This window comes from Cyrtonyx montezumae, unplaced genomic scaffold, assembly GCF_038088225.1.
Source record: "Cyrtonyx montezumae isolate F1298 unplaced genomic scaffold, pur_monq_1.0 scaffold_5, whole genome shotgun sequence".
NCBI lineage: Eukaryota > Metazoa > Chordata > Aves > Galliformes > Odontophoridae > Cyrtonyx > Cyrtonyx montezumae.
Window position 1 is genome coordinate 504,173 of NW_027072056.1, and position 27,346 is coordinate 531,518.

Genomic DNA, 27,346 nt, shown 5'->3' on the forward strand with positions numbered 1-27,346 from the left:
GAATCATAGAATAGTCTGAGTTGGAGGGGACCTTTAAAGGTCATCAAGTCAGTTTGCTCAGAGCCCTGTCCAGCGTGACCTTGAATGTCTCCAAGGATGGGGCATCTGCCACAACTCCTAATCCTAACCCTAACCCGCTCCTTGAACTCTGGCAGGCTGGGGCCATGCCCAGTGCCCTGTGCAGCCTGTTCTATGTCCACTGCCCTCTGCTGCAGAGCCTTTCCCTAACCACATCTGCCCATCCCCTGACACAACTCCATGCGGTTCCCTCGGGCCCTGTCTCTGTCACAGAGACCAGAGCTCAGCACTACCCTCTGCTGCCTGCGTGGATCTGCATCCGCCATCAGGCCTCCACTCAGCTCCTCTGCTCTGGGCCCAATCAGACCATTCCTCTCATGCCTTGTTCCTAGAGCCTTCATCACCTTTATTGCTGTCCATTGGAAGCTCTCTAATAGTTCAGTAGTTTATGTCCTTCCTATGTGCACCCAAACCTGCACCACAGCACAGAGCAGAGCAGAACAACCCCTTCCCTCACCCAGTGGCAGTGCTGGGCCTGATACCCCCCAGCATATGGTTGGCCCTTTTGGCTCCAGGACACTTGTGGCTCTGATTCAGATTGCTGTCCTTCCTTGACTTTGAAATGACTGCCTGAAGTTTACAGCCTACATTTTTGGGATGGGAGTTTATTAGAGCTTTCTAAATTTTCTAATTTCATATTCTAGCTTTTTGAAGTTTTAAATATCCCTTACACACTGTTTATTCCTTCTGCATGGGGGATATAGTTCCCAGAGGAAAAAATATGAGGATCTTTAACTACACTGTCAAACAACTCTGCAAGCTGGCATCCACATGTTACTACCGTTATCATTTCTAAACCTTGATGAAACAAGAGGGACAGTATTACTGTTAGAAGCAGTGACAGACTTCTGCAGTTAGGATGGAGCAACAAAATAATCTCAGAGAATGGTTGAAGTGCCTTATCATTCTGCAGTTGAGGATGGGACTAGATGTCCTTAGACTGGAGTACAAAAAGCCAAAACATGCAAAGACATTGAAATGAATAGGGTAAATGAGGGAACTGAAAACAGACTTCATTGTCAGTTAATCCATGTAAGGAAATAGCATTCCATTACTTTTGCATTCTTGCTAAAACATTACTTCTTTCCTTTGTATTTTTGCTTTGAGAAAGACGATGAGATGTGCCTATCAGGAGCCCAGATGTTTCATAAAGGTATCGGGATGATTTTTATTTTAGTATCTTTGTAGTTATTCATAATGTTTCAGGATTCACATGCAGTTTCTTGTCATTCTGCAGAATGTGAATTTTTTTTTCAGGACTTTTGTTGTATATGTTTCTGACACATTAGTATTTTGACTGCAAAATTTAACCTAAGAAAACTACTGTAGTTCAAACTGTGATTAACACCATTTACTTCTTCCCCAGGAAACAGAACACACATCCTTGTCTGTTGTGGATTTCAGTTGTGTTGTTGGATTCTTTGATGTCTGTTTGTCAACTTTAACAAAAGCTTTTTCTGCTTCTGAAAAATGTGTGATGCTGATACTGATAATCAGTATAACTATGATACTGATTCTCAGTAGAATCTTAGTATCTACTAGTATCTAACTTCTCCATCTAACTGCCAACTTTGGCAAGATTTGTAGGAAATTGACTTACATAAACCGTCTAATAGATAAAAGTTCTGAGAGGAAAGAATGTTCACCTCCCAAGTGAAATACAAATTCCTTGTGTAAGAAATTAAATTAGTAATCCCATCGTTTGTTTACATATAGCTGAACTTTGCTGTCAGCAAAATGCAGTGTATTGTATGACAATGAGAATATTAAAATCAATAGTTATTTGCTGTCTTTTCTCCTTATAATAGATTTCTTGTCCTCCCAACTTTTGCCTCTCTCTTCATTGATATTAAGATTTTGTTTAGTAACTCATGAGCAGTGGCAATGAACAAATTGTGTAAGGTTTGGTCCTGGCTTACATTTTAGCAAATGTGACCCCAGTCTCCTTTTCAGCACTGGAAATAAGCTTTATGCAATAATTCTGTATTATGTTCCGTAGCAATATGTGGCAGATGCTCCAAAGGAGAGGATGTTCAATTTCATAATTTACTTCTGTAAGTAGTGGTACTTCCCGACTTCATCAGTGGGAAGTAGTAAACAAGATTTCTGTTGGTGTCTTGAGACATTCCGCTAATTGAGTGACAAGGGTATGTCTGACTCAATGAAAATAGGTTCTCATAGCAAGCATGTAAGTATGAAAATTGAAATCTGATTGCCCCATAATTCAGTGTTTCTTGCTTCCCTCACTTCCAGCTTCACATCTGAAACCACATAGTTCTAATGTGAAACTCGTTAGTGGGGTGTGCAGGGTACAGTCTATAGCCTGAGGCCTGAGTGGCCAACGGGAGCCAGGCAGAGAAGGTGCATGGTGTCAGAGGGCTGCAGCAGCATGCTGTCCACATTGATTAGCAGAGCTTTAAACTAGATAAAATGGGGGGAGGGGATGGAATTCTGAGTGACAGAGAACAACCAATGAATACTATCACTTTAGGATGCAGCAGAGGAAAAACTCAGTTTTGTTGCAGAGAGATTTAGGAGAGCTTTCCATAAAGGTAACACAGCTCAAATGTATACATTTGAGCTCTACACCAATGTATACAGCATAGGAAGTAAGCAGGAAGAGTTGGAAGCCATGGTACAATTACAAAATTATGAACTAATTGCTGTCATGGAAACATGGTAGGAAGAATCAAACAACTAGAAAACTGTGATCAAAGGTTACAAGTTGTTTGGAAGGGAAAGGCAGGGCAGGATGGGCAGGGGAAATGCCCTCTGTATTAATAAGTGAACAGACTGTGAAAAGCTGTTTCTGAGAACGATCGAGCTCATGGATTAAAATTAGGGACCAGATCAATAAAGGACATCTGGTGGTCATACTCTACTACAGGCTGCCTGATCAAGGGGATCCAACTGGTAAGGCCTTCTTGCTTCGTCTATAAGAAGCATTGCGCTTACAGGCTCTCTTCCTGATCGTGCATTTCAACCACCTGGATATCTTCTGAGAAAGCAACATGGCAAGCTGTAAGCAATACTGCAGACTCCTAGGGTCTGTTGAGGCTAGCTTCTTGCTTCACACTTTTGTTACCTAGGAAAAGAGGCCAATCCCTACCTCACTACAGCCTCCTTTCAGGAAATTGTAGGCAGCTATATGGTCTCCTCTGAGCATCCTCTTCTCCAACTAAACAATCTAAGTTTCTAGCAACTCTGCTCCAAGTCTGTAGTGTTGCCTGGGGTTGTTGTGACCAAAATACAGGACCCACCACTTGGTCACGTTAAAGTTCAAACACTTGGCCTTAACCTGTTGATCCAGCCTATCCAGAGCCCTCTGTAAGTCCTTCCCACCCTCAGACAGACTGACACTTCCTCCCAGCTTGGTGTTGTCTGCAGGTCCAGTGGGGGACCACAGTGATGAGCAGAGGGCTGGAGCACCTCTCTTATGGGGACAAGCTGAGGGAGCTGCGCTTGTTCAGCCTGGAAAAGGCTCTGGGGATACATCATTGTGGTTATCCAGTACTTTTTAAGGAGCGTATAAGGAAGAGGGAGACCAACTTTTTACATAAGCAGATAGTGATGAGAAAAGGGAAAAAGATTTTAAACTAGAAGAAGAGAGATTTAGATTAGATATTAGGAGCATTTTTTCCTTTTCTTTATCTGTGTGTGGTGAGACACTGGGTCATGTTGCCCTGAGTTGCATATGCCCCATCCCTGTAGGTGTTCAAGGCCAGGTTGGATGAGGCCCTAGGTAGCCTGTCTGATGATTGGCAATACTGTCCAAGACAGGGTGGGCGAACTAGACGTTAACCTGTGCCTTTCAATGGTCCTGTGGCCTGGCTTCTAGATTTTCACAAAACCGTGCTACATTAACAGCTCAGGGGAAATAATTTGCTGGAAAATCTGTATGCATTATAATAATAACTCATAAGTACAAATCACTAGAAAATATAAGCTTCAAAGAAAAGTACTATTATGAAATGGTGAAAAAGTCTCCAGCTTCAGAAAGTTAAGATACTCTTGGTATCTAGAAGGGCATGGCATTTTCCCCTTGTTTGATTATACTGGATCTATTAAATAGGACCTCAGTATTTAAGGTTGCTAGAGCTGTAAGAGTTCAAAAGATTTCAGATAAGTTGGGTTTTTTTTCAACTTATTTTCTTAAGCCCTTTCAATAATTGTGAATAGTCATTATTTTAAAGAACAAATAGAAGTTGAATAACTCTCATATGTATGAGTCTGTATTACATTACAAAGAGTTTACAAAAGATATGTACCTAAGGTTGTTGAAAGATTAAGTAAAATCATTGGTGTATATGTTAAAAAAAAACACACAAAACACACCAAAACCCACAACTTTAGGCCCAGTAAAAATGCATATAATTATGAAACATCAATAATTCAGTTATGTATGAGGAATCCTATTTTTCAGTTGTGGGTTTTTACTGTTAGAGAGGAGACATAATATATAGTTCTCATATATATTATCATAGTTCTCATACTATAAAGAACTATATAATATATAATCTCATATATAATCTCATACAATACAGCATTTTGTCTTATTGCTTTGCAAAACAAATATACATTTCAGTGAGACATCACAGTTCACATTTAAGAAATAATAGTACAGCTAGCTTTCTCTTCAACTCATTGAAAAAGTTAAATCAGACAAATTAGGAGTATCTCAAGAGACAAAGAAGAGTTTGGTCTTCAAATCCAAGGTTTGCACAAGTTTTCAAACCATCTGTATACACATGGTAGCAATGGTGGAATGAAATCCTCTTGTCCTTGCTGCCCTGAAGAGGATGGGAAGGAAGAACATCTGGTGATCCACAGTATCATCCTGCAGGTCTCAGTATTCTACAGTGCATGTGGGGGCCACCTGTGCACTGTGGGCTCCTGTGTGCTCCTGCTATGACACTGATGAAATCACTTCTTGTGCCCCAGTTTTGTGTAATAAGTTGTTGCTGAATGTATCAAATGGTATTTGGTAGGGACTGCCTAACTGTACTTGTTTCTTCCTAGCACAAGGCAGTTCAGATCTCAACTGAGTCATTAAAGAATTACTTTTATTGCTAATAGTATCCCATCTTGTAAGTCTTACTAAAGATTAAAACACATATGCAATAGTTCAAATTGTGTTGGATTTCTAATGTTTTCCAGTGTATTGGAAAAAGACAAGGTGTGTGAGGTAAATAACTCCCAAGGATGGTACTTCACAACAAAATAGTATAGATGATAGTATATTTTGGGTAGTTCTATATAGATGGGATACAAATAATACAAAAGAGAAGATGGCTCACCTTCAAGATGTCAAGGCTCACAGGAGACTCCACATAGGAGGGATCTCCAAGAAGAGATCCTTCCCTGGTGGTGGTCAGCCCTTAAATGGGGTTTGGGAGAGGTGAAGCCAGGCTCCACCCCTTCCAATCACACAGGTACATTGCCTTCACCTGTGCCCCCATGGCTGACTCAGTGCTCACCCCAGGTGACCAATCAGTGGTTCAGGCTGTGATTCAGCAGTTCCCATACAAGGTGACAAAAAAAAAAAAAAAAAAAAGTGACTGTGACCTGCTACTTTATTAAATGATTCACTTTCTTTTCAATGGAGTAGAGCTGGTTAAAATTTTCCACTGAGAAGTAGATTTTCCTAAAATACTTTGGTTGTTTGAATTGCAGGAAGCTGTTAGTATTGGTTAGAAAGAAAACCCAAAAGTTTAGGTTTGGCAACTTAATAGTTGATTTTATTTCTTCTGTGTCAAAAATACAAATCAAAACAAAATGAGCATTTTCATTTGGATGCTTAAACTATTGGTTCATAACAAAAACAAGGACTCTAAAACTCTTTGAAAGTTTACAGAGGAAAGCAAAAAAAAATAAGAGTTCTTCATTGCTTGTATATGTTCATGTTGACAAAAATTACATTACTTTTCCAATCTGCTCTAATAGTTGGTTAAAGCAACAGTGACACAATTTGCGTTACGTATAATTTGAAGATACTAGCTTTAGTTACATGATGTAATCCAACATGGTTTTTGCAGAAACCTCTGATGGGAATTTGGTCTTTATGTTGTAGACCTGGGAAGGCCAGAGCAGAGAAGAGAGAATCTGTGCAGGATTGTATCCCAGCTAGACCCTCAAGCCCCTCTAGGGCTCAAAGGGACTTTTTTTCTCTCATATTTTCATTTGCATAGTATTTTCTTTCCTTCAAAAGTTTAAAAGGATGAAAATATTTTACAAAGCTGTGATTTAAAGTGATGTAGTGATGGTCTCTGGTGTAGCAAGAACAATATACGCAGTACTGAATGAGGTGGCTGGCTCCTGCTCTGACTGCTGGGTATGTCAGGGTTTATTCAGTACATCTGTGTTCACTTGCTAGCTTTACCTCCTTTACAGTGTATTATACTGGACCAGGCTGTAGATCATACACATAAGACTGATGATAATTGACATGCCTGTACAGATTGTACTGTACTTTTCATATTGATTTGGCCTTTTTTTTTTCAGAGGTATCTTGCAGATAGTTTTCTAATAGTAGTTTTCCAGTGGAGATGGGCTAACGCAGCATTTTAGGCATAGAGTCAGATGTGGACAAACCAAATCATTTATTACAGACTCTAAAATCCCTTATATACATTCACAAGTTTTCTCTTTTAACCATGCATGCAGGCGCTTATTCAGTCAGGGTCATGAGTTGTTTCAAGCCACATGCTCTTCCTTCAATCAGGGTCATTATCACATGTCCATCACACAGCTTACTTGACTTTGTTTTTCTTCTTCTGGAGTGTCCTTGATTCTCGGCCTGCCTTTCTCATGCTGTTTATCTTGCTCCACAGCTTCTGCTCTGAATATTCTTTCTTGTATTCCCACAGACTAAGACAGAGGAAATTGTCCTGTACTGCCATAGGCACAAATATATACAACATAGTAATGCAAAGGGGCAGAGGATATTATCTGAAGTCTTCTGTACTCTGGAAAATTCAGCAGATGCACAGCCATGACTCAGTATGGACTTTAAAGATGTAGAAAAGAGGCTAGCATGAATTCCTCTCAACCTATGTTACATTAGAAAACTGAAGAAGGGATAACAGAGTCAGCACTGTGTGAGTAAGCATTCCACGTGATTAAGGCCTTTGCTATTACCATACCAGTATTAGGATTTATTTTGTCCACTTTTTTTGTTTGCTTGATGTTGCCTCTGACTTACTGTGGATTAGAAAGGGAAGAGCTTTATTTTACTATTACGATTATTATTTATTTTCCTATTATTTTCCTATTCAACTATTAGAGCAGATGAATGTGTCAGGATGCAGGAGCAGTGCCAGATTCACAGTGCACAAAGGATGAACAAGCTTGCTTTCTTCTCCTGTTGTATAAATTCCCTTATGAGAGGCTCCAGTAAGGGCAAATGGCTGAGTAGAATGTTAGTGTTCAGGACCCAGGATCTAAGGCACTGGTGATTCCCGTGGCTGGGAGTTGCTTTTCAATTTTGTTTCTCCAAGGAAAGTGCACTTACCATTATTAACTGTGATTTATTTGTGCTTTATTTTTCTACTTATTTTCTTATTTTAAGGGAACACTGTCTAGTTAAAGGTTGGAAAGCTTGACTGACTATAAGCTTGCTCAAAATCCAAATACGACATGATTCTGCTCTCTCTATATAGGGCAGATATTCCACCAAAATTTGTTGACCTTCAAGCTCTCCAGGTATGTTTCTAAATGAAAGCTGGAGGTGGCAACACTTTCATCAGTTACTTTTATATTGATCTATGTAGAAGTGTCACCATTTCAGCTTGTTTCCAGATGCGCTATAGTCTGGTATCTAGTGACAAGTACACAGCTGATGGCTTTCTGGTAACAGTGCTTTTTGCACTGTCACTTATCCTTATGGAGGCAACTAGCTTCTAGATCCTGAAAGAAGAATAATTTCTTTCTATCTGCTGGACATCTATCTTCTCTAGCAGTAAATATCAACAACAAGGAGCAGGCTGACTTTTGAGCAATAAGTTTCTCTGTTCAAACACAGTTTTTCTTTCCCTTCCTTTCATACAGGTTGATAAAGTGTGTGGACAGCCCAAACAACAAAAAGGGAACCTGTCATCAGGCCATATAGTGCCACTGAAAGAAGCAATTGAAGCCCAGACACTTGTGTTGGCCCACGCTAGTCTGAACAATAAAAGAAGGTAACCCTAAGCAACAGCTGAATTCAAATAAACACTCTTCCTCACAGTTCATGCTGGTGGTTTCTTGTCCCGTAGTCTTTAAGCCAGAGATGTAGTTCTGTCATCCTGTCAGTGCATACTCCACTATTGCCATTGCTGACAGAAAAATATGTATGTGATTTCACATTGCAGGTCTCTCCAAAAAAAACCAGGCCAGACTTGATGTCACTACTTAGTGCCAAGGTGCTCTTATTTCCAGAAACTTTCAATGAAAACGATGAAAGCTTTTCCCTCATAAAGTCTGAGTTTTTTCACAGTTGAGTCTACGTTACTTAAAATGCAATTGCTCAGGACTGAGAGGATGTGGCTTATCCCAGGGCAGAGACGAGAAGGGAAAATGGATAGAAAGGAAAGATTCACTACCATGACACGAAGTCGGTGATTTCACAGGGCAGAATCTTACTAATGCAGGCAGTAAGATTCCTTGCAGTCTGCCTGGTTTGTTATGTCATAGAGCAAGAGCAGAACTAATTGTGTTTAGGATTTGTGCCCATTTTGGCTTCTGTTCTTCAGCTGCATGCCATCTGAATAATTAGAATGCTGAATTATTGCCACTGGCCCCAGTCCTGGCATGAGTGTCCTTACACCATGGCTTTATGATTTTTCTTTCACTTCCCCTTGCATAGCTCCTGGATTAGCTTTCTGTAAATGTGAAGGTGGGGGGAGGATGTATAGAATTGCAAATTTTATCAATGTTACATTAATAGATATTAGAGCTAACTGGACATAAAATCGCGATGACATATTTCTGGCTAACATGCTGTTCTCAGTAACACCGGTGTAAATCTGGAACAACTTCAGCAAAGTGAGTGGAACTGTTGTGAGCATAAGTGTTTAAATAAGAACAGTGCCTTATCTTCCCAGGGAATGTGTGTGTGTGTTTCTCTGTATGTTGGTAACAGCAATATTAACATTTATCCAGGCTGGGTTCTGGTGTCCATGTTGTGAAAATGAGATTTTTATCTGTTGTTATTTTAATAATCACCTAAGCTTATGAGAATGAGATAATATAGTATTGGTAAGAAACAACAGCAGGCAAAGTTTTTTGAATGATATTATTTTTATCCTTGTGTAATTTAAAACTGAAAATCAACATTCTGTGTTAGTGCTTGAACGAATCTTTTTTTTACTGTGTACATGGAATATCAGAGGAAAGGGCACTAAGAAAATCAATACATTCAGCAGTAATAATCCAAAGAATAGTGGTAGTACAGTTAACAAAATATGTTTTTAAAACCATAGAATTCTAAGCTTATCTTAAGTATAATGCATTGACTTCACTGGTACTTAAATCCTGGCAACTAAAAATGCAGAATTAACAGCCTGTTAATTGGTGACCTCTCACAGAAACTGGAACTGGTGTCTTTAGTAGCATTACAGTAATTCTTTTGCACCGTAGGATCCCTGGAATTATTTGAAAGTTCACCTTTTAAAATGTAAATGAAAAAGACCTTCTTCCTACTTAAGTGTGAAAGAAAATGTATTTGAACTATTTTCTATAGGTTAAACTTTCCCAAACTTCACCTATTCACTAAAAATTGCATTACCCCGAACGTCTAAACTAAAACCACCTTTACAGAATTAGGATTAAGTGTTACTGAAATATACCATCAGTAAGTATTACTCATGTATAAAAAATTAATGATGCAGCCATAATTAGTAAGAGGTGGAGAATGTTTTCCAACTTTCCATAAACTTTGCACTTTGCAAAAACTTTGTTTCTTAGCATAAACTTTGTACTTTGTTTCTGTGATTGTGAAACAGTAAAGAAAGCCACAGTGAATGGCTTCTGTTGTTTGCCATAATTCAATCACATATTTCAATAAAAAGTAATTTAGGTAATATAATGTCATAATGATGAGTAAAATCATTGCTGCAGTGGCTTGTGCAAAAGACACTTAGTGACAGATAACTGCCACAGGGGATCTAGGCTATGAGAGTAATGATGTGAATCTTTCCTGATGCTGTTCCTTCTGGCAATTTAAAAAATCAGGAACAATAATGTCAGCTATCTGTCAGTTTAGGTCCTAGATCACACTGGGATTCATCCTGACTGAGCTCCAGGCTGCTGGTCTATGTTGTACACATCCCTTCATATGATCCTTCTTTCAACGGGACACAGAACATGATTCCTTCTTAATACAATAAGGGAAGAAAAAGAAGAAATGACTGAACAAAAAAAGCTATGTCTCATTCCCTTAATGCACTAGAATATTTTCAGGCTCAAAGAACCAGTCAGGTTAGTGGCAAATCTGTGGGATGTGTTTTTATAGCTGCCCTTAAAAACCCAGTACCAGTTTATACTTACATACATACCTACATTTGTTCCAAAGGTACTACGTCTTTGCTAAGCCAATTATAGTGTCAAGCTCCTTTCCCAGAGTCTGAGAACCTCTGGTTCCACCTGCTTGGTAGAGCCAAAGCTTCTCAAGTGTTTGAAAACTAGGCCTATTGAGATGGTTTCTCTTAGCTGGCCTTTCTTCTGGCCCTGTATCTTTTTGTGTCTGGCCAGAGGAAGTTCCGCTCAAGGGACTCACCCTCTGCTATTCCATGCAGCATGGTCCTGTATGCTCCCTGAATTTGTACAGAAGCTGGATCTTCTGGGGCTAATTACACCTTTTCTGGTCTTATCGCTGTCCCGTGGATTCCTGTGATATTTCTTTCATCTCAGATGAAACTTGAATAATTGCTATGTGATCTACTAGCAACCTTTCTCCTCAATTAAGTTGAGAAGTATGCATTTTTTTTAACTTTTTTTTTTTTCATTACACAGTAGTATTCAGTGATTAACTGGAGCCTTAAGGATTGGTGCTGCCATAATGTGGAGGTTACAATAACATGTAGTAAAGATGACAAGAAAGTTGAAACCATATGATGGTACACAGAATGTACATGGCATGTACAGAATCTAGATCAGTAAATTGGAATGCTTTTGCTGAGTTCAGCTCAAGGTACTACTCTGGTCAAGGTACATTCCTGGAAAAATGCATTTTGGCATTTCTTCTGTGTGTGATATTTCCAGCCACTAAACATAGACTGGATAGAGATCTTTCTACATAGTTCTATTATGTCTGAGAAGAATACAATGTGGTATTAGGTCCCTAATTGAAGGAAGCAAGCTTTGAAATGATGATGGTATCTCTTTGTTATTCTATGGGCTTGCAGATGTATCTTATACATCATAAACAATTTTGAATTTCTTTGTGAATGCTGGAAGTCAAGATCGTCCATTTTATTTAAAATTATCTGTTGGATCAAGCATCACATGGCTTTATTAAAATTTAAGTAGTAAGGTGCTAGTACAATGTAGATTATTAACACCAAATGCAAATGGATTTACTGCAGAGAAAAATGAACCATTTCTGGGTGATCAAGGCAGAAGTTTCAGCTGGTCCAAATTCTCCCTGATACAAATTCTAATTTATTTTTTTGACTCTCTGTGTTGGAAGCACTCAGTGGTAGTGGATGACACCTGATTCTCATACCAGGTCAGCCCTCTCCTGTGGCCATCCCTGGCCTTTAGTTCCCAGGAAACAGGATGTACATCAGCAGAGTGTTCTGACAGCTGAAGGAGGTAGAGGTACTGTCTCTAAGACTTAACTGGATTGGCAACTGTTATTTAACCTGTTTGTTGACATACTGTACTCCAGGTGTTGCCATTACCTTCTATTTAAGAGTACTGGTATACGAGAAAGAACAGTATGTGTTATCAAATCATTAAGTGGAAAATTGCATCGGGATATTAAAGACAATATTTAAGGGACCTCTGATATCAGTGCCTAAGAAATGAACTTGCACTAAGTAACCGCCAGACTTTTTTCTAGTTTTTCTTCAGATATAATCTTAAAGCCTACATATCCTGCTTTGTAGAATCATTTTTGGCAGTCTTTCATGCAGTCTGTCCAGAAATGAACAGCAGAAGATATCTGTGTACACATTCTTTGTTAACAGAAAGCAAAATGCTCATTGCACAAGAAAGCAAGTTCTATTCGTGTCCCCTTTTCCACTGTAATCATTCTACGCTGATTCTCATTATTTTCCTATATAGCCTCATATATTTGGAGTTCTTCCATTTGGTATCAGTTATGGTTAATTTAAGTCCCACTGAATTTATTTTCAGCTTTTGGCTGTGTGCTGCATTTGTTATTGTGTTCTTATATGAAAATGATTGGGAGAAACAAAATCTCCATTGTATTTTTTCAGTATTGCTTTCACATGTTTAATTGCATGTACACTTTGGGAAAAGCTCCTCCTTATTTGTTTTCTTATATTATCCTATGCATGTGCTTGATGACCTTTCTTTCAAATAATTTTTACTTTTCTGTTTTCTTTCTCATTTTTTTCCCCTTATTTGCCTGAACTTCTGATTCTCCCCTACTCCCCAACCTCTCCTGATTGATGTTTGTTCTCCCTGGCCTATTCAAGTTCTCTGCCTCTGAAAGCTTCAAAGAATGACAAATCAAGAAGTTTGAAAAAAATCTCTCGGTAAGGATGAAAACAAAGTGACATACTTAGGCACAATGCTTTGCTCATTTCCATTGTAAGCTGCTCTTTCAGCTATAATCTAGGAACTGGCATACCACTGAGTGTGCTGGTTTTATACAGCAGGACATTGGGAAACACTGCTTTCTCTGGCTAGTGTGTTTAGTTTTATATTAATGAAAAGTAAATGTCTTTATTGGTTAAGAGTTGCACATACAAGTCTTCATTTCCAAAGATGCTGTTTTGAAATGTCAGAACCCCGCTGCTGAAAATACAAAGGAGTTGAGGCCTTGGGGTGAGCTGAGTAAGATGAGCTTTAGCCTCTCTTAAAGGGGTGATTTTTAAGTCCTTCAAAGGAAACTGTCTTTAGAGGACTTAAAGTCTTCAGCATTTGTGTCAGCTTTGCATAAATAGATGCTCTCAGGATGGTTCCGTTGGACAGGTGGACTGCTGTCCAGGCTTAGCCTCACGTGTATATACACTGAGCTCCTACTCATGAGTGGACAAGAGGTAGAAATACTGATTTCTTCCTTATAAAACCAAAAATTCCTTTTTACTTTTCTTTTTTTTAACCTTTTTTTTTTCCCCTCTCATAATTACAGCTTTTTGTGATGTTAGGATAAGCTTGCTCCTTAGGACTATGTGATGACTCGTTTATCTAGAGCAGGATAGACATGTTAAATGGGATGGCAAAAAAAATTATGGGAAGGCGAAAAGACAGTTATGTGGAAAATAACCTTGCCTCAACCCTAAGTGTAGATGCTAAGCAGTAGCCTTAAACATTCTTTAAAGCACCTTTTACTCACAAATATGTAATAAATCATGACAGTTCATGTGCCAAACTCCACCAAGCTGCATCCCCAGGCACCTTTTCAGGACAGTGTTGTCTTGCAGCCTGACAGGCAGAAGTACAGTAAACCAGTATGAGTTTTTTGGCCTTTCAAAAGGGGACAGATAGCTCCATGTTAATTCTAGTAAATTTCTGTGTTGTCCTTATCAATGTCTTCAGCTAGCTTTTACCAAATAGGAGCTTCCGAATCTGTGCATAGAGGGTAATTTTTTGTATCACAATACTCCCAATTGTGTCCTGAATTAATACTTGTTTTGTTACAGTGTGTATTTTTTGGCTGTCTCAGCCAGATGCATATTATGTATATAACCAGATTATGGAATCAGCAGTTCAGCCAAAAGGCATTTTTCTGCATGCACATAATCAGAAATGTGTTGTTTGCATAGACCATGAATTTTGGTTGCTCTCCAAAGCAGCAGCCACAGCCACCTCTTACAGGCATGTTGCCAGACGTGATGGGAGAGAAATTTCTTTCCAGTATGAATGTGACATGGATAGTAATGGGGAAAATCAAAGCAAAACAAAACACCAGCCTTTTTAATGATGGTGTTTCTTTGTTTTGTTTGTTTGTTTGTTTGTTTTGTTTTATATCTTTTTCTTGAGACTGTAGATGTGGATTTCTTTCAAATTTTGGGGTGTTAGCATCATTTCTCGAAACTGCTCTTTGTATGTGATAATGGATGATATGTAGCAGTAGGAGTACACTAGAAATAAAAATTAATTAGCTTGGTTGACTTTTAATTTTTCTATGGGATCTAAACGTTTAATTCGTAGAGGTCTGAGTTTGCAGGAGGCTTAAATAATGTGTATGGTTCTGTTGTCAAATGCATGCTCTTCCTCCATTGCAGAGAATTCATCAGTTATATGAAGCGATCCCGAACCTTTTACGCCTCTATAGCAGAAAGGCTGTGTGATGGAGACCTGGTGATGAGAGACAGCTCAACCTGCTGGAATGGAGAAAATGTTGTAGAAAGGTAATGTTACGACTAAAAGTTTTCCCTAGTGGTGAAAAAACTGCCTATGTACATTTCAACTGTTCTCAGTCACTATTGTCACCTTTAGGTTTCCCCTTCCTATTGTTGCTTATGTGAACAAGGGTTTTGCTAACATATATTATTCTTAATGCTGAGTTTTAGATACTAAATGCATTAAAGGTATCAAAAGTATTAAATGTAGTGGAACACTTTCTTGAGGGGCTATTTTGAAGGGTCTTTTTCTTTTTCTATACACTTTCCTCTAAAGCCAAATTGGGAATTGTGGGAAATCACCAGGCTCACTGTGTCAAAATACAGTGTAACTGTAAATCAGCAGAGAATTTTAGCTAAAGCAAGAATGTGAATTAATCAGCGTGGTTATCTTCCACTGGATGTGAACAAAGTTGGGAGCTGAGCAACTTGTTTACATGGCCAAAGCACTGGACTGACATGGAGGGGAGATGTGATGATTAACACCTCGCCTGAGGCCTAGTGACAGTTGTGACTGAAAGATGGCTGGCATAGGGCCAGAGCATCAAAGCCTTTTGCTGTTCCAGTGAAAGTCAGTTTGGCAAAGCTAGGAGAGCAGCTTCGCCTCTGTACCAGACACTGGCCTCAATGCATACTTAATTAACAACATGAGTATTTTGTGTTTTAGAATGCCTGTCACCACACTGATTCAGTGTTACCTCGTTAAGAGCCCTCTGCCAATACTTTGCTGACAGGAGACACTCGATTGATTTGGACATATCTATGGGTTAGACTCATTCTCCTGTTCCTATAAGCAGGGTTCACCTTTCACCGTAAGATACCAAAATGTTGTGTCTCTCTAACTTTGCAGATGATACACAGGTGAATTGTTAGTTAATTACTGGCTGTCTTTGAGATACTAGCACAGCTAGTGAATGCAGCTAGTGAATTTACCAGTGTAAATTCTCAATCTGTTATCTGTCACCTCAGTAAACTTACTATTTTCAACTATTTGAAAGATTTTCAGTGAAAGTCATTATGAGGTCTCTGACAGTTGTTGACTCTACACATAATCCTTTAGACCTAAACTGTTGACCACGCCTGGATCTAAGACTGAGCCTTGCTGCACTCAGACTCCAGTAGACATTTAGAAAGCCAGGGAAGTGCTTTCTCAGCACGGTGACTCAGCAACAGTACTGCTGTGCGTGTGTCATACTCATATCCTTAATGACACTCTGTTGCTTACCCAAGTTTCTTTCCAGTCTACTATTTATACATTCATTAATACAGAACTGAACATCATCTTTATCCGTAGTGAAAAAATAGGCAGCTTTTCCTGCAAAGATGTGAGAAAAATGCAGTGACTAGGTGATGATACCCTAAAGGATTTCCCTGCCAATTCCTTTGAATGTTTCTGAAACAGCAGTTTGAATACCACCTCCTTTTGGAATTGCCCAACATTCTTACCAGAGAGTACTCTGTGGGAGTTCCTATAAAATGCAATTAATAAATACACTATTACATGCTAGAAGCATGAAAGGATCTTCCTAGACTGTCAGCTTTGTTTTTTCCTTTTGTATTTTCTGACAGACTTTCTCACCACTTGCAGCCTCCGCAGGCTAAACTTTTTACTGTCATTTCTGTTACCTTGAATAACATGAGACAAAAAGAGGCATCGGAATTTAACTGTAGCTCTCAGTATCATTGTCCAAGTATATGTTAGTTTTTATAGTGAGGGTTGTTTGGAAGTGTACCAGTGAATATTCTCCAGAAATGTCATTTTGTTAAAACAGAGATGTGATGTGAGATTGTGTTGGCTTTCACAGTTTCCTTATAAAGTGCCTTTTATAGTCTGTAGCAGTTCTAAAAGATAAAATTCTAGATTTCTATTTTCTTCCATAAAATGATTTTCATTACTGAAAAATTTGTTTTGTAGAAAATGTGGAATTGATTTCAGCATGGAACAGAGATGATGCAATTATAAGCTGTCACATTAAAAAATGTTCTGACTTCCACACAGCTCTGCTTAGATTTTTCATGTGTAAATAGCTAGATTATGTTTAAGATATCAGTGATAAACCCATGGCTTAAACATTCTAAAATAACTTCAAGTGTTTATGTTTCAGTGCATACTGGCATACGAATTAATTGTAGTAGCTTATCTTTGAACACTGTGTCAGCAAGACAGTATTCTGAGTGTAGTGAATGTAATAGCAATAAAGGCTTTTAGCGCAGGACTAGCAGAGAAGAAATGGGGAGAATAATAATATTTCTAATCAGTGTTTCCATTTCAGGGATCCTTGTGTTGGTAACATGTTGCTGGGCAGACAGCTGACTTCTAGAACTAATAGTTTCTTCTGGGGAAAAGAAACACAAGGAGCAAAGCAAAACAAAACAAAATTGCTATAGCGACTATCTGAACAACAGCATTTAGTTTCAGTATTAGTCTTCCATTTTCAGATAGAAATAAAAATGTTGCTGGGTTTTTTTCTGTTTTTTCCCTTCCCTTCCCTTCCCTTCCCTTCCCTTCCCTTCCCTTCCCTTCCCTTCCCTTCCCTTCCCTTCCCTTCCCTTCCCTTCCCTTCCCTTCCCTTCCCTTCCCTTCCCTTCCCTTCCCTTCCCTTCCCTTCCCTTCCCTTCCCTTCCCTTCCCTTCCCTTCCCTTCCCTTCCCTTCCCTTCCCTTCCCTTCCCTTCCCTTCCCTTTTTTTTTTGTTTTACCTTTGCCAGCCTGTAAATTTCACAGAGATGGGCACATGTGGAAAAGCTTATGGTTTGGATAAAGTAGGAAGCTGAGTAAAAAGTAGCAAGGAAAAGACTAATGACCCCATATATTGTGCTATTTCATTGCTGTTATTTTTTAAACCACCAAATATTGAAATAGAAATTTGTAGCTAACATATTTCATGAACAGATTAGGAAGAAAAAAATAAAATAAAATCATACATTGAACCAGACTGCAATATGTATATATTTATCAGTTGTATTAAGTTGGCTCAAACTTGCAGAGCCAGAGAAGGTAGCCTTTCTTTTGCTGCACAAAAATGCCAGGTCCCATACAAGTTTGAAGACCGTGGGGCACATTGCCAGTCTTGTTTGGACTGTCCTAGACACTCAGTGTATAGTCTGAATTTCTCACCTTCTGACTTCCAAAGACAGATGGACTGAGTAGGCGACATTTTGTAGCAAAAGCATCATCATAATAGGCGTGAAACCGGGTCACCCCCACTCATGCAGATTTTTACAAGTGCAGCATGCAGGCTCTTTTTAATTGCTGACAAAAATACATAGCAAATGGTGATGACTATGTTGAAAAACAATGTTTTGTAGCTGAGATTTTGCTCTATCAAATATAGTTATTGTGTTCTTTGCATCTGTTATAGATTCCATGGAAATAAATAGGAGGCATTACTTTTATGACAATCTACATAGTACTCTGAATTGGGTTTCATAATGTTTAAAGCAATAGCAGGCAAAATGAAGTTTGAGCTGCCAGTAAATACACAATAGAAAAACATGGTTGTTTCTGATGACTTGAGGCTATGCTTCTGGTCTGCTTTTCAGATGAACAATGAAACACAGCGTTTCGAGCAGTCTCCTAATGTCATTTTTGGATTTTGAAGACAAATGTATCTTTCTATTAATTGCTCCTTTGAGCAACTTGATCTTGGAACTTTCATGTAAGGAATGAAGAGTGTGCATGAAGTCTGTGAGGCTAATAGATGGCCTCAGTATAGAAAGTGCTCAGAGAAGAATAGGGTAGCACAGAAGAATTAAAAATAATACTTGATGAAGAGAAGCAAGCTTGTGCACATTGCCATACTTGAACTTTTCTTTCCTGCAAGTGTCAAAACAAAATCTCAACACCATGCCAGGAGAAGAGATGAGAGGCTGACAGTATGAACTATCATATAGCATCAGAACACCTACCACCCCTAGAAGGACTTAAGAGTTAAACAGCTGAATTACTTCTTGTGGTGCTGCATTTCTTAAAGACTGCTCCAGTAGCAGACAATGGAAAGATATTAAGTGTGAAGTCTTTATTGTGTTCTTTTAATAGCAAGATTAGAATTTGGGGAAGGCGCGATTGGTAAACTCAGTAAAAGTATATAACAGCATAATGAAGATAAGAGTAGAATCTGTGTATAAGCCAATGAATGTTATACTCACAGGAAGAATCAGTGTGTTCAGAGTCTTCAGAAGGAGGTAGTGGTCTACCCTGAGTACAGTCTTGTGCTTGGATCTGTGATAGATGCTCAATAAGATCTTTCTCACAAGACTGGCAGACATGAAAATAGGATTAGAAAATTGATGGTATAAGCTGCAGTAGACAGAGGTCACCAGTGACACTGCAAAGGGATTTGTGCTGGAGCCTGTGCTGTTCATCTGTCATAAAAGGTCTGTGAAGGGTAGTAAATATCGAGGTGACAGCATGTGTTGACAACATTAAATTATCCTTGGTAACCAAGATGAGGGTCAGCTGTAGTTGATTATGGGAGGAACTCATGATGTCAAATGATTAGGCAATAAAATTGTATATGAAATTCAGCACAGGCAAATATAGATGTCAGGTAGAGAGCAAGGGGTGCTGAGCTGACTGTCACTGCTCCCAGTATGCAGATAGAGTGTCTGTCTCTCAGGCTCTAAATTTTATAGCCCAGTGGCAATGTACAGAGGGAGCAGTGAGGGTGCTCAAGGTCATGAGTTGGATCCTGTGTGAGTAATTACAGAAACTTCAACCTGGAGCAGAAAATACAGTAGGGAGAATTTGAGAGGAAATTTGGCTATTGGAAGAGTAAATTGTAGAGTTAAGCAGATAGAGGAAACCAGGTGCCATGTCTAAGCCTCTTTCTTCAGAAGCAAAACGTTAGACAAAAGATCTTCTCTGCTGATCTTCAGGCAATTGCTTCCATGGACTTCCTGTAGCATCTGAACTGCAAGAACCTTCATCTCTCTCTTCAGCTAAAATAAATGCTGGCACTGAGTCATTTTCTCTGTTCTCATGTGAAAGACAAAAACTGTTCTTTTTTTGTCTAAAAGCTTGCTTCGTGAGGACTTTCTGCCGATAAGACTCTAACTGACAACTGCAAATTAATTAGGGAGTGTCATTGTGCCACACTGCCTCTGCTTACAGTTGTAAAGATAAGCAGAAATAGGGGCAAGAAGTCTTTTTCAGGGTTCGGCTTGGAGAAGCTGATCAGTGCAAAAGATGATAATGCTTGTGCATGGCAACGAAGGCACTACTCCCTGCTGGCTTATCTGCTGGGACAGGTATGTCACATTACCAGAGAGAAAAGGAAAAAAAACAACTGAGAAATGGGGGATAAAAGGCCTTCACTAAACTAAGAACTTTGGAGAAGAACTCCCAAAGAAAAAAAACCTTTGATAGATAATTCCCTGAGGGGAAAACCTCTTTGGAAGAACCCCAAGGCCTGCTTGCTGTGAAGCTTCCTGGCTTTCTCTCATCCCCTGCAGTGACTGGACAAGTTCCTGAGATCAACGGACCTACTACAAACCTCACTGGATCCACGGTGGTGATTATTATGTCTCTCTTGCTTTCTACCAAGACTCCTTGCTTTTTATCTCTTTTCTATCGCTCATATTCCCTTCCCCATATCCCTAAGCAACTAGTAGTTATAATAAAGTGGCTGGGCTAACATTTGACCCATTGTGTCTTAATCTCGCCATCAGGTGTACATATATTAAAAAGAACCTCTTCTCCCTCCTATAAAATGGGACATCTCCCTAGATATGGTAGCTAAACTGCATTTGACGATCCCAAACCTCATGCTCATTAGTGGTAGACTAGTGTAATACAATACCTAAGGAATTTCCTGGCAGGCCATCCTGAGATTTTTTATTCTTAGATTTACATATTTGGACAACACAAACCCAAGTCGCTTTTACTTATTATTATTATTATTATTATTATTATTATTATTATTATTATTATTATTATTATTGTAAAGTTTGGATTTTTTGAAGTCTGGTTGCAGTATAATAGCTTTATGAGTGAGTGATAGTAGTGAATGACAAGGAGATGTGGTTTTGCAGCCATGCCTTTGGGATGTGCCTATGTAGAACAGATGAGTCTTGGAAATAGCATTACAAAAGAGCGTTGGGATGTGAGTTTTGTATTAGATTTCATTTAGTCTCTCAGTCTGTGCAAAGTAAACAAAGGCAGTGACAGAGCCTTTATTTGAGATACAGGCACTATAGAACAAGATACCAGAGAAAAAGGGATTAACTCACCCCTCCCGGCAACCATGTGGGACAAGGAACGCGGCCGCCTCCCCTTCGAACACTGGCGCGCCGGCGGGAAGGGAGCCGGGGATGGGGAGGGGCAACCCGCGCATGCTCTGAGCGTATCTGTGCTCCCGGAAGCACCGCCGGAAGTACCACCGAGGAGAGAGCGGGAGGGCGGGTGGACGTGGGCTCCTCCCCTCGGCTCCCTCAGCTGCTTATTCACTGGTTCAGGCTGTGACCAGGCAATCCCGCTACAGTCTGCCTACTTATTTTTCACAGTTTCTATTTGAAGAGAGATGAAGCATTCATAAATAATAAGTAGATAAGCAGTGATCTCTGTACTGAAAAATGTATATATGTTGTTAGTATAGCTGGTGTTTATTATAGCCAACTCTGCAACTCTCTCCCACTCTTTCCACATGACAGTGACATGGCTAACCTAGTGGAATTCTCTGATGTCCTAAGAGTATCGATGAACAAGAGAAAAGCCACTGATGTAATCTGTCTGGACCTGAAGTGGTAGTATTTTTGTCACAATAAGAAAATACTTGATACCTATTTCTAGCCCAGAATTTGACCACCCAATAAAACAGGGTTATCTCTGCATGTTTGCTATCTATGGTAGTATTCAGAGCCATATCTTCTCAACACTTGCAGCTGGAGGCTTGCAAGGTACAGGTCAGATGAGTAGACACAAAGATGGTTTGGCAAATACTAGTATTTAAGATAAGTTTCACTTGAGCACTGTTTATTCCACAACCTCTCCATTTTATTATAAATGCAGTGGTCTTCCTGTATCTTTCCTCGGCAACTATGTGCTTTCACTAATATCTGTTACAATTGCTTTTTAAAAATAGATAATGTTTTCTGTTCTATGAGTAGTCTGCTTAAAATATTCTCATGCAGCTACATGAATGAACTGTATGGAGTTAAGAAGCAAAGAAAATGAGTGCTGATGGAGAAGTAGTAAGAAAACATATATGTTCTTTTCAGTTCTGTAGACTTAAGCCAGTGCCTCAAAAATTATGTACAAATTATGTACAAAAAATGTATATACAAATTATGATTCACTGTAATTATGTAGTTGTGCTGTACTCCATAGTACTTAGACTCTGCAGACAATCCTTCATGAGTTTCTGCTTTTCCCAGGGTGCTATTGAAGGCAGGTTTGTCTCTCAAGCTGTTGGTGCATTAGAGAATATCCCCATGCTTATGAATCACTTCCCCTTTTGAACTGGAGAAATAGAAAGGGTTGTAGAGGTGGACTTGATTTTTGAGAATTGGGATCAGCAGGCTTTTTCTAAGGAACTGCTTATAAAATGTTATGCCTGAAATATTAACAAATTTCTATATATTGACATTTTAAGTGCTCATCAGAAAATTAGATTTCATTAAGAAAAAGATGTCAGACCTTAAAGTGTTCTAAATATCTGTGGTTAATTCATGATAATGGAGTCTTTGTTTACTGACTGGAAAATACATAAAACAAGATAATAAATGATTCTCTGCTGTAGAAATACCTAGGGCCAAACAGAAAAACAACTGCAGTCGTATTTTCTATTTCTGAAGAGGCAGGACAGTTGGCGCAATGAGATATAGGACATTTCTGTGGCTTCTCCAGCAATTTCTGTGTTCCCATCAACTTTCTGCCAGAGTGAGGGAGAAGAGTGCCACCAAAGCATCTAATAGTATGTTAATTGCTAAGGTCCTTGCTCTGTAAGATTATAACCTGCAGTCTATTTAAGTGGGAGGATACTGAATGAGATTTCTTTTCTGCCAGAAGCATTAGCTTATGAAATATTACATATTTGCTGACACACTAAACAGTAAGAAAAGTTTCCCAGATGGATCCCTAAGTGGTTTTCCCTAAATCAGGCCCTATTGCTGTACAGGTACGTTCTCTCTAGCAGTGGTTGCCTGTGCTGTTACTAACGTGGTCATCAGCCTACCAGGACAGACATGCAGAAAACTACAGCTGCACAAGTGCTGAAAAACAATTGGGGCAGCTGTTGGAACGTACCCAGATTCAACTTTAGGGAGTGCTGATTTTACAAGCCCTTGCTTGCATAAAAGGGAAGCGTGTATGTCTTATTTGTTAATTTTAGGCTTGTTTCTCCAAGTTACAGAGAGCACAAGCAAAAAGATAGAAATCAGCAAAATAACCTGCCTCACAAACTGTGAGGCACATTGCCACATTCATGCTCAAATAACTCAGAGCTTTGGATCTTAGAAGCAGAAATTAAAGTAACTTGGAAAATAAAATAACTCTACAGTAGTAAGGTAATTGTGATAATATAAGGCAAGCATTTACAAAGTCACTTTTTAGCTGTTAATTAAACTACTAGAATTGAAGCATGGAGTTAAGCATTTTATAACCCTTCATAACTCGTGTTAGAACTAGCACTAAACAAAACTGATGCTTACAAACAAGTTGTAGGTGAATTGAGTAAGGTTAAAATGATTAAACAGAGGAAAACAGAAAACATTACAGTGTATGTTTTTACATATATATTCAGCTAAATATATATCTGAATCAAGCAAGTTCATTGGAAAATTAACTATCTGGAGAATTTCAAGGGCATTGATTTACTCAGTTTTATAGAATTACCACACACTGAGATTTGGCAAAGAACTGTTACCATCTTCTTGCCAACAAAGAACTGCTGATTGCAAGCAGACTTGGGATGTGAAGATACTTCTCTCTAATAGGAAGATGTTTTTCAGTTGCATCCTTGCAGGCTGATGTGAATTATTAACAGAAGTTCTCTATATAAGGGCCTAGATTAGGTAATAGGACTTCATCCAGATTAAAAATAGAACCATATCCAGTTTCTGTAGTGACAATATCTGGTTTCTAAGTATTTATAGAAAACACATTGCTCACTTTGTATTAAAAGGTCACTGTTACATCTTTTCTGTGTGGCAGAACTAATAGCAATGAAATGTAAGTTGTTCCTCCAAATAATAGTAAGTGTCAGTAATATTGGTTGTAGGTAGCAGCACATTTGTATGGGGTAAATGATTTAAGTAACTTAGGTGACAGTATGTAAGTTGTATTGGAAGTTTGAAATTTAATTCATAGCTGTTAACAGTGAAAACAAATTTTCAGTTACACAATGTAGGTAACACTCTGCTGTTAGAATTAAATGATACAACAGTTGACTTTCTTAACAGGTATGTGGTTAGGCATTGCTTTTGGAAGCATTGTGTCCATGACTTGAGTGCTGATTTAGCTGATAATGGTGGTTTAGATTCCAGCTTAACAAAATGTGAAAACTCATGCTAAGGCTCTAGTTCTGTGTGACTCCAAGGTAAAATAATGTTATAATCCAAACATGTCCTCTGGTCTGAGGATGCACTTTGAGCTGAAGGACAATAACCACCCTCTCCTTCCACCCCACACCTGTCTTTATATTCTTTCCCTCTTCCTCTTTTGTTTCAGATTTAATAGTTCTGCCAATTGCACAGTGAGTTAATTCAGATTAGGTGGAAAATTGAGAAAGCAAGGGAGTTAGTGAGATTGCATGCAGGAAGAAGAATGGTCATGCTGTCTCAGTGGACTTACGTGTTCTGTCAGTTGAGTTACAGTGACAAAACAACTATTCTACTTGTACTGAAAAGGCTTTCTGTAGATCATGGAGGTGAATTCTTCAAAGCATCACACAGGTTCTTAAGGCTCCATCACCAGTCACATATTAAATTAAATCTTAATTTATCAACAAATTGTCTTGGACAAACGAGATATATTGTTGTATCGCACTGCAGCCCTGCAGAGAAGGACTTGGGGGTCCTGGTTGATGAAAAGCTGGATATGAGACAGAACTGTGCTCTTGCAGTGTGGAAAGCCAGCTGTATCCTGGGCTGCATCAAAAGAGGGATGTCCAGCAGGGCAAGGGAGAGGACTGTTCCCCTATACTGTGCCCTTGTGAATCTCCATCTGGAGTACTGTGTCCAAGCCTTGGGCACCCAGTAATGAAGGGATGCAGAGCTGTTGCAGGAGGTTCTGAGTAGGCCACAAAGGTGCTCAGAGGACTGAAGCACCTCTCCTGTGAAGAAAAGTTTGGATCTGGGAATCTACAGGCCAGTCCCCATCCCTGGAAACAGAACAACTTGTTCTGGATACCATTTTCAAGCAATTGGAATATTAGTAATAACATTATCAGGAGTAGTCAAAATGGATTCACCAAAGGGAAATTATACATGACCAACCTTGTAACCTGTGATGTAATCACCAGCTGGGTAGATCAGAGGGAGAGCAGTAAATGTTGTCTACCTTGACTTCACAAACACGTTTGATGCTGTCTCCCTCAACATCCTTGCTATGAAACTTAGCAAGTTCAGGATAGATGAATGTGTTGTGAGGTGGATTGAGAACTGGCTGAGTGGCAGAGCTCAGAGGGTTTTCATCAGCAGTGCAGAGTCTGGTTAGAGGCTCTTTAACTAGTGGTGTTCTCAAGGCTTGACGCTGGGTCCTATCTGTTCAATATCTTCATCAGTGTTGTGGATGAAGGGTTAGAGTCCACCCTCAGTTTGCTGATGATATAAAGCTGGGAGGAGTGGGTGACACACCAGAAAGCTGTACTACTATTCAACAAGATCTGGACAGACAGGAGATTTGGGCAGAGAGGAACATGATGAGGTTTAACAAGAGCAAGTATAGAGTCCTGCACCTAGGGAGGAATAACCACACACATCATTACAGGTTAGGGGATGAACTGCTGGAGAGTAGCTCTGCAGAGGAGGATCTGGGTGATCTGGTGGACAATAGGTTGGCCATGAGCCAGCAGTGTGCCCTGGTGCCCAGGAAGGCCAATGGGATCCTGGGGTGCATTAAAAAGAACATGCCTAGCAGGTTGAGGAAGATATTCCCCCTCTGCTCTGCCAGACTCTGTGGTGAGTCCACATTTAGAATAATGTGTCCAGTTCTAGGCTTTCTGGTACAAAAAAAAGCGGGAATCTTCTAGAAGGAGTCCAGGGGATGGCTATGAGGATGCATGGAGCATCTCCTGTAGGAGGTCTGTTCAGCCTGGGGAAAAGAAGACTGAAAGAGGGTATGATAAATGTTTGTAAATATCTAAGAGGAGGTGAGAAGCAAGTTGATGAGGCCAGGTTCTTCTCAGGGTTGTATAGGAATAGGACAAGGAGTTATGGCCTTAAACTTGAACGTAGGTCCCATACAAATATGGTTATGGGGTCTCCTTCTGTGGAGATATTTAAGACCAATCTGGACTCCTACCTGTATGACTATTTCAGGGAACCTGCTTTAACAGAGGAGTTGGACTTAATGATCTTGTGGTGCCTTCCAACCCTTGCAATTCTGTGATTCTGTGAGTTGGGCTTGCTTATGCTTGAAGAAGTAAACACTCCAGGGAGACCTGTTTGCATCCTTCTAGTACTTGGAGGGAGCTTATAACAGGAAGGGGACCGACTTCTTACACAGTCTGACGGTGATAGGACAAGGGGGAATGGATGTTAGGAAGAAATATTTTACTCAGAATGTGGTGAGGCACTGGAACAGGTTGCCCAGAGAAGCTGTGGATCTCTGGAGGCATTCAAATCAAAGTTGATGGGATCTTGGGTAGGCTGATCTAGTGGTTGGCAACCCTGCCCATGGCAGGGGTGTTGGAACTTGATGATCTTTAAGGTCCCCTCCAACCTAAGCCATTCTAAGATACAGGAATCACCAAGCCTTTCTTAGATGATAATCCAACACTAACTGTAAATTGTATATGCATGTACACATATATACGTAATATTATATACTATATATTTTCATTATAGTATTTTACAGTATTATATGCTATACTATGTAGTATATATACTATGTATTATATATTATATACTATATATAATTGTACCTTATACTTAAAGAGTTTGGGGGTTAAAATGCTTTCCAATTCAAGTCAGTTACAGTATCAGAACAAAAAATGATCATTTATTAAAAGTGAGTGGCATCAGTTCTCAATAATTCATACTAAATGTTACTTGGGTTTGAAAAAATGTTAAAACATATTTGTTTTTTTGGCAGTCTTTGATATCTGTGTTTCATTACATATCCTTGATAGAAAAACCTGTTTTGTGTAGTGGAACATAATTCAGGTGCTAAGAAACTCAATTTACTAAAGTTAGTGAATGCATCTCTGCTGAGAGAAAGGGCAAAAAAGGGAGTCAAAGGTGTGCTAGTTTTCTTGATGATAACAGTTTGTAAGCAGAAGTGGCCACAATGTTACTCTGTTTTAAGGCAGACCCACACTATTGCATCTGGAATATATGGACCTAGTGCATGTTTGCTCTGTTAATGGTTTATCTGTGCACAGTAAATATAGTCTGTTTCTTTGTGCTGGGCTGGTTGCGCATGGAGATGTGTGCCTGAGGAGTGTAGTTCTGTGCAGCATATTTAATCATCATGTATGAGACTTCATTTATATACTGATACTTTTAATCAAAGAAATGTTTACAGCTTCTGTATTATATAGTTGTTTTGTGTACACAAATTAGGTTACTTCAGCAATGTACAGGTGTATTCTTGAGA

At 39.2% G+C, this 27,346-nt stretch overlaps 1 protein-coding gene across 1 annotated transcript in view; it reads left to right on the forward strand.

The window, feature by feature from the left end:
• The window catches only part of LOC136056006 (glypican-5-like), a 419,124-nt gene that overhangs the window by 135,405 nt on the left and 256,373 nt on the right, over window positions 1-27,346 (forward strand). Inside the window, exons 4-6 of the mRNA XM_065747939.1 lie at window positions 8,125-8,255; window positions 12,720-12,779; window positions 14,475-14,600. Coding sequence (XP_065604011.1) covers window positions 8,125-8,255; window positions 12,720-12,779; window positions 14,475-14,600 — 317 coding nt within the window. The remainder of the gene's footprint in view (window positions 1-8,124; window positions 8,256-12,719; window positions 12,780-14,474; window positions 14,601-27,346) is intronic.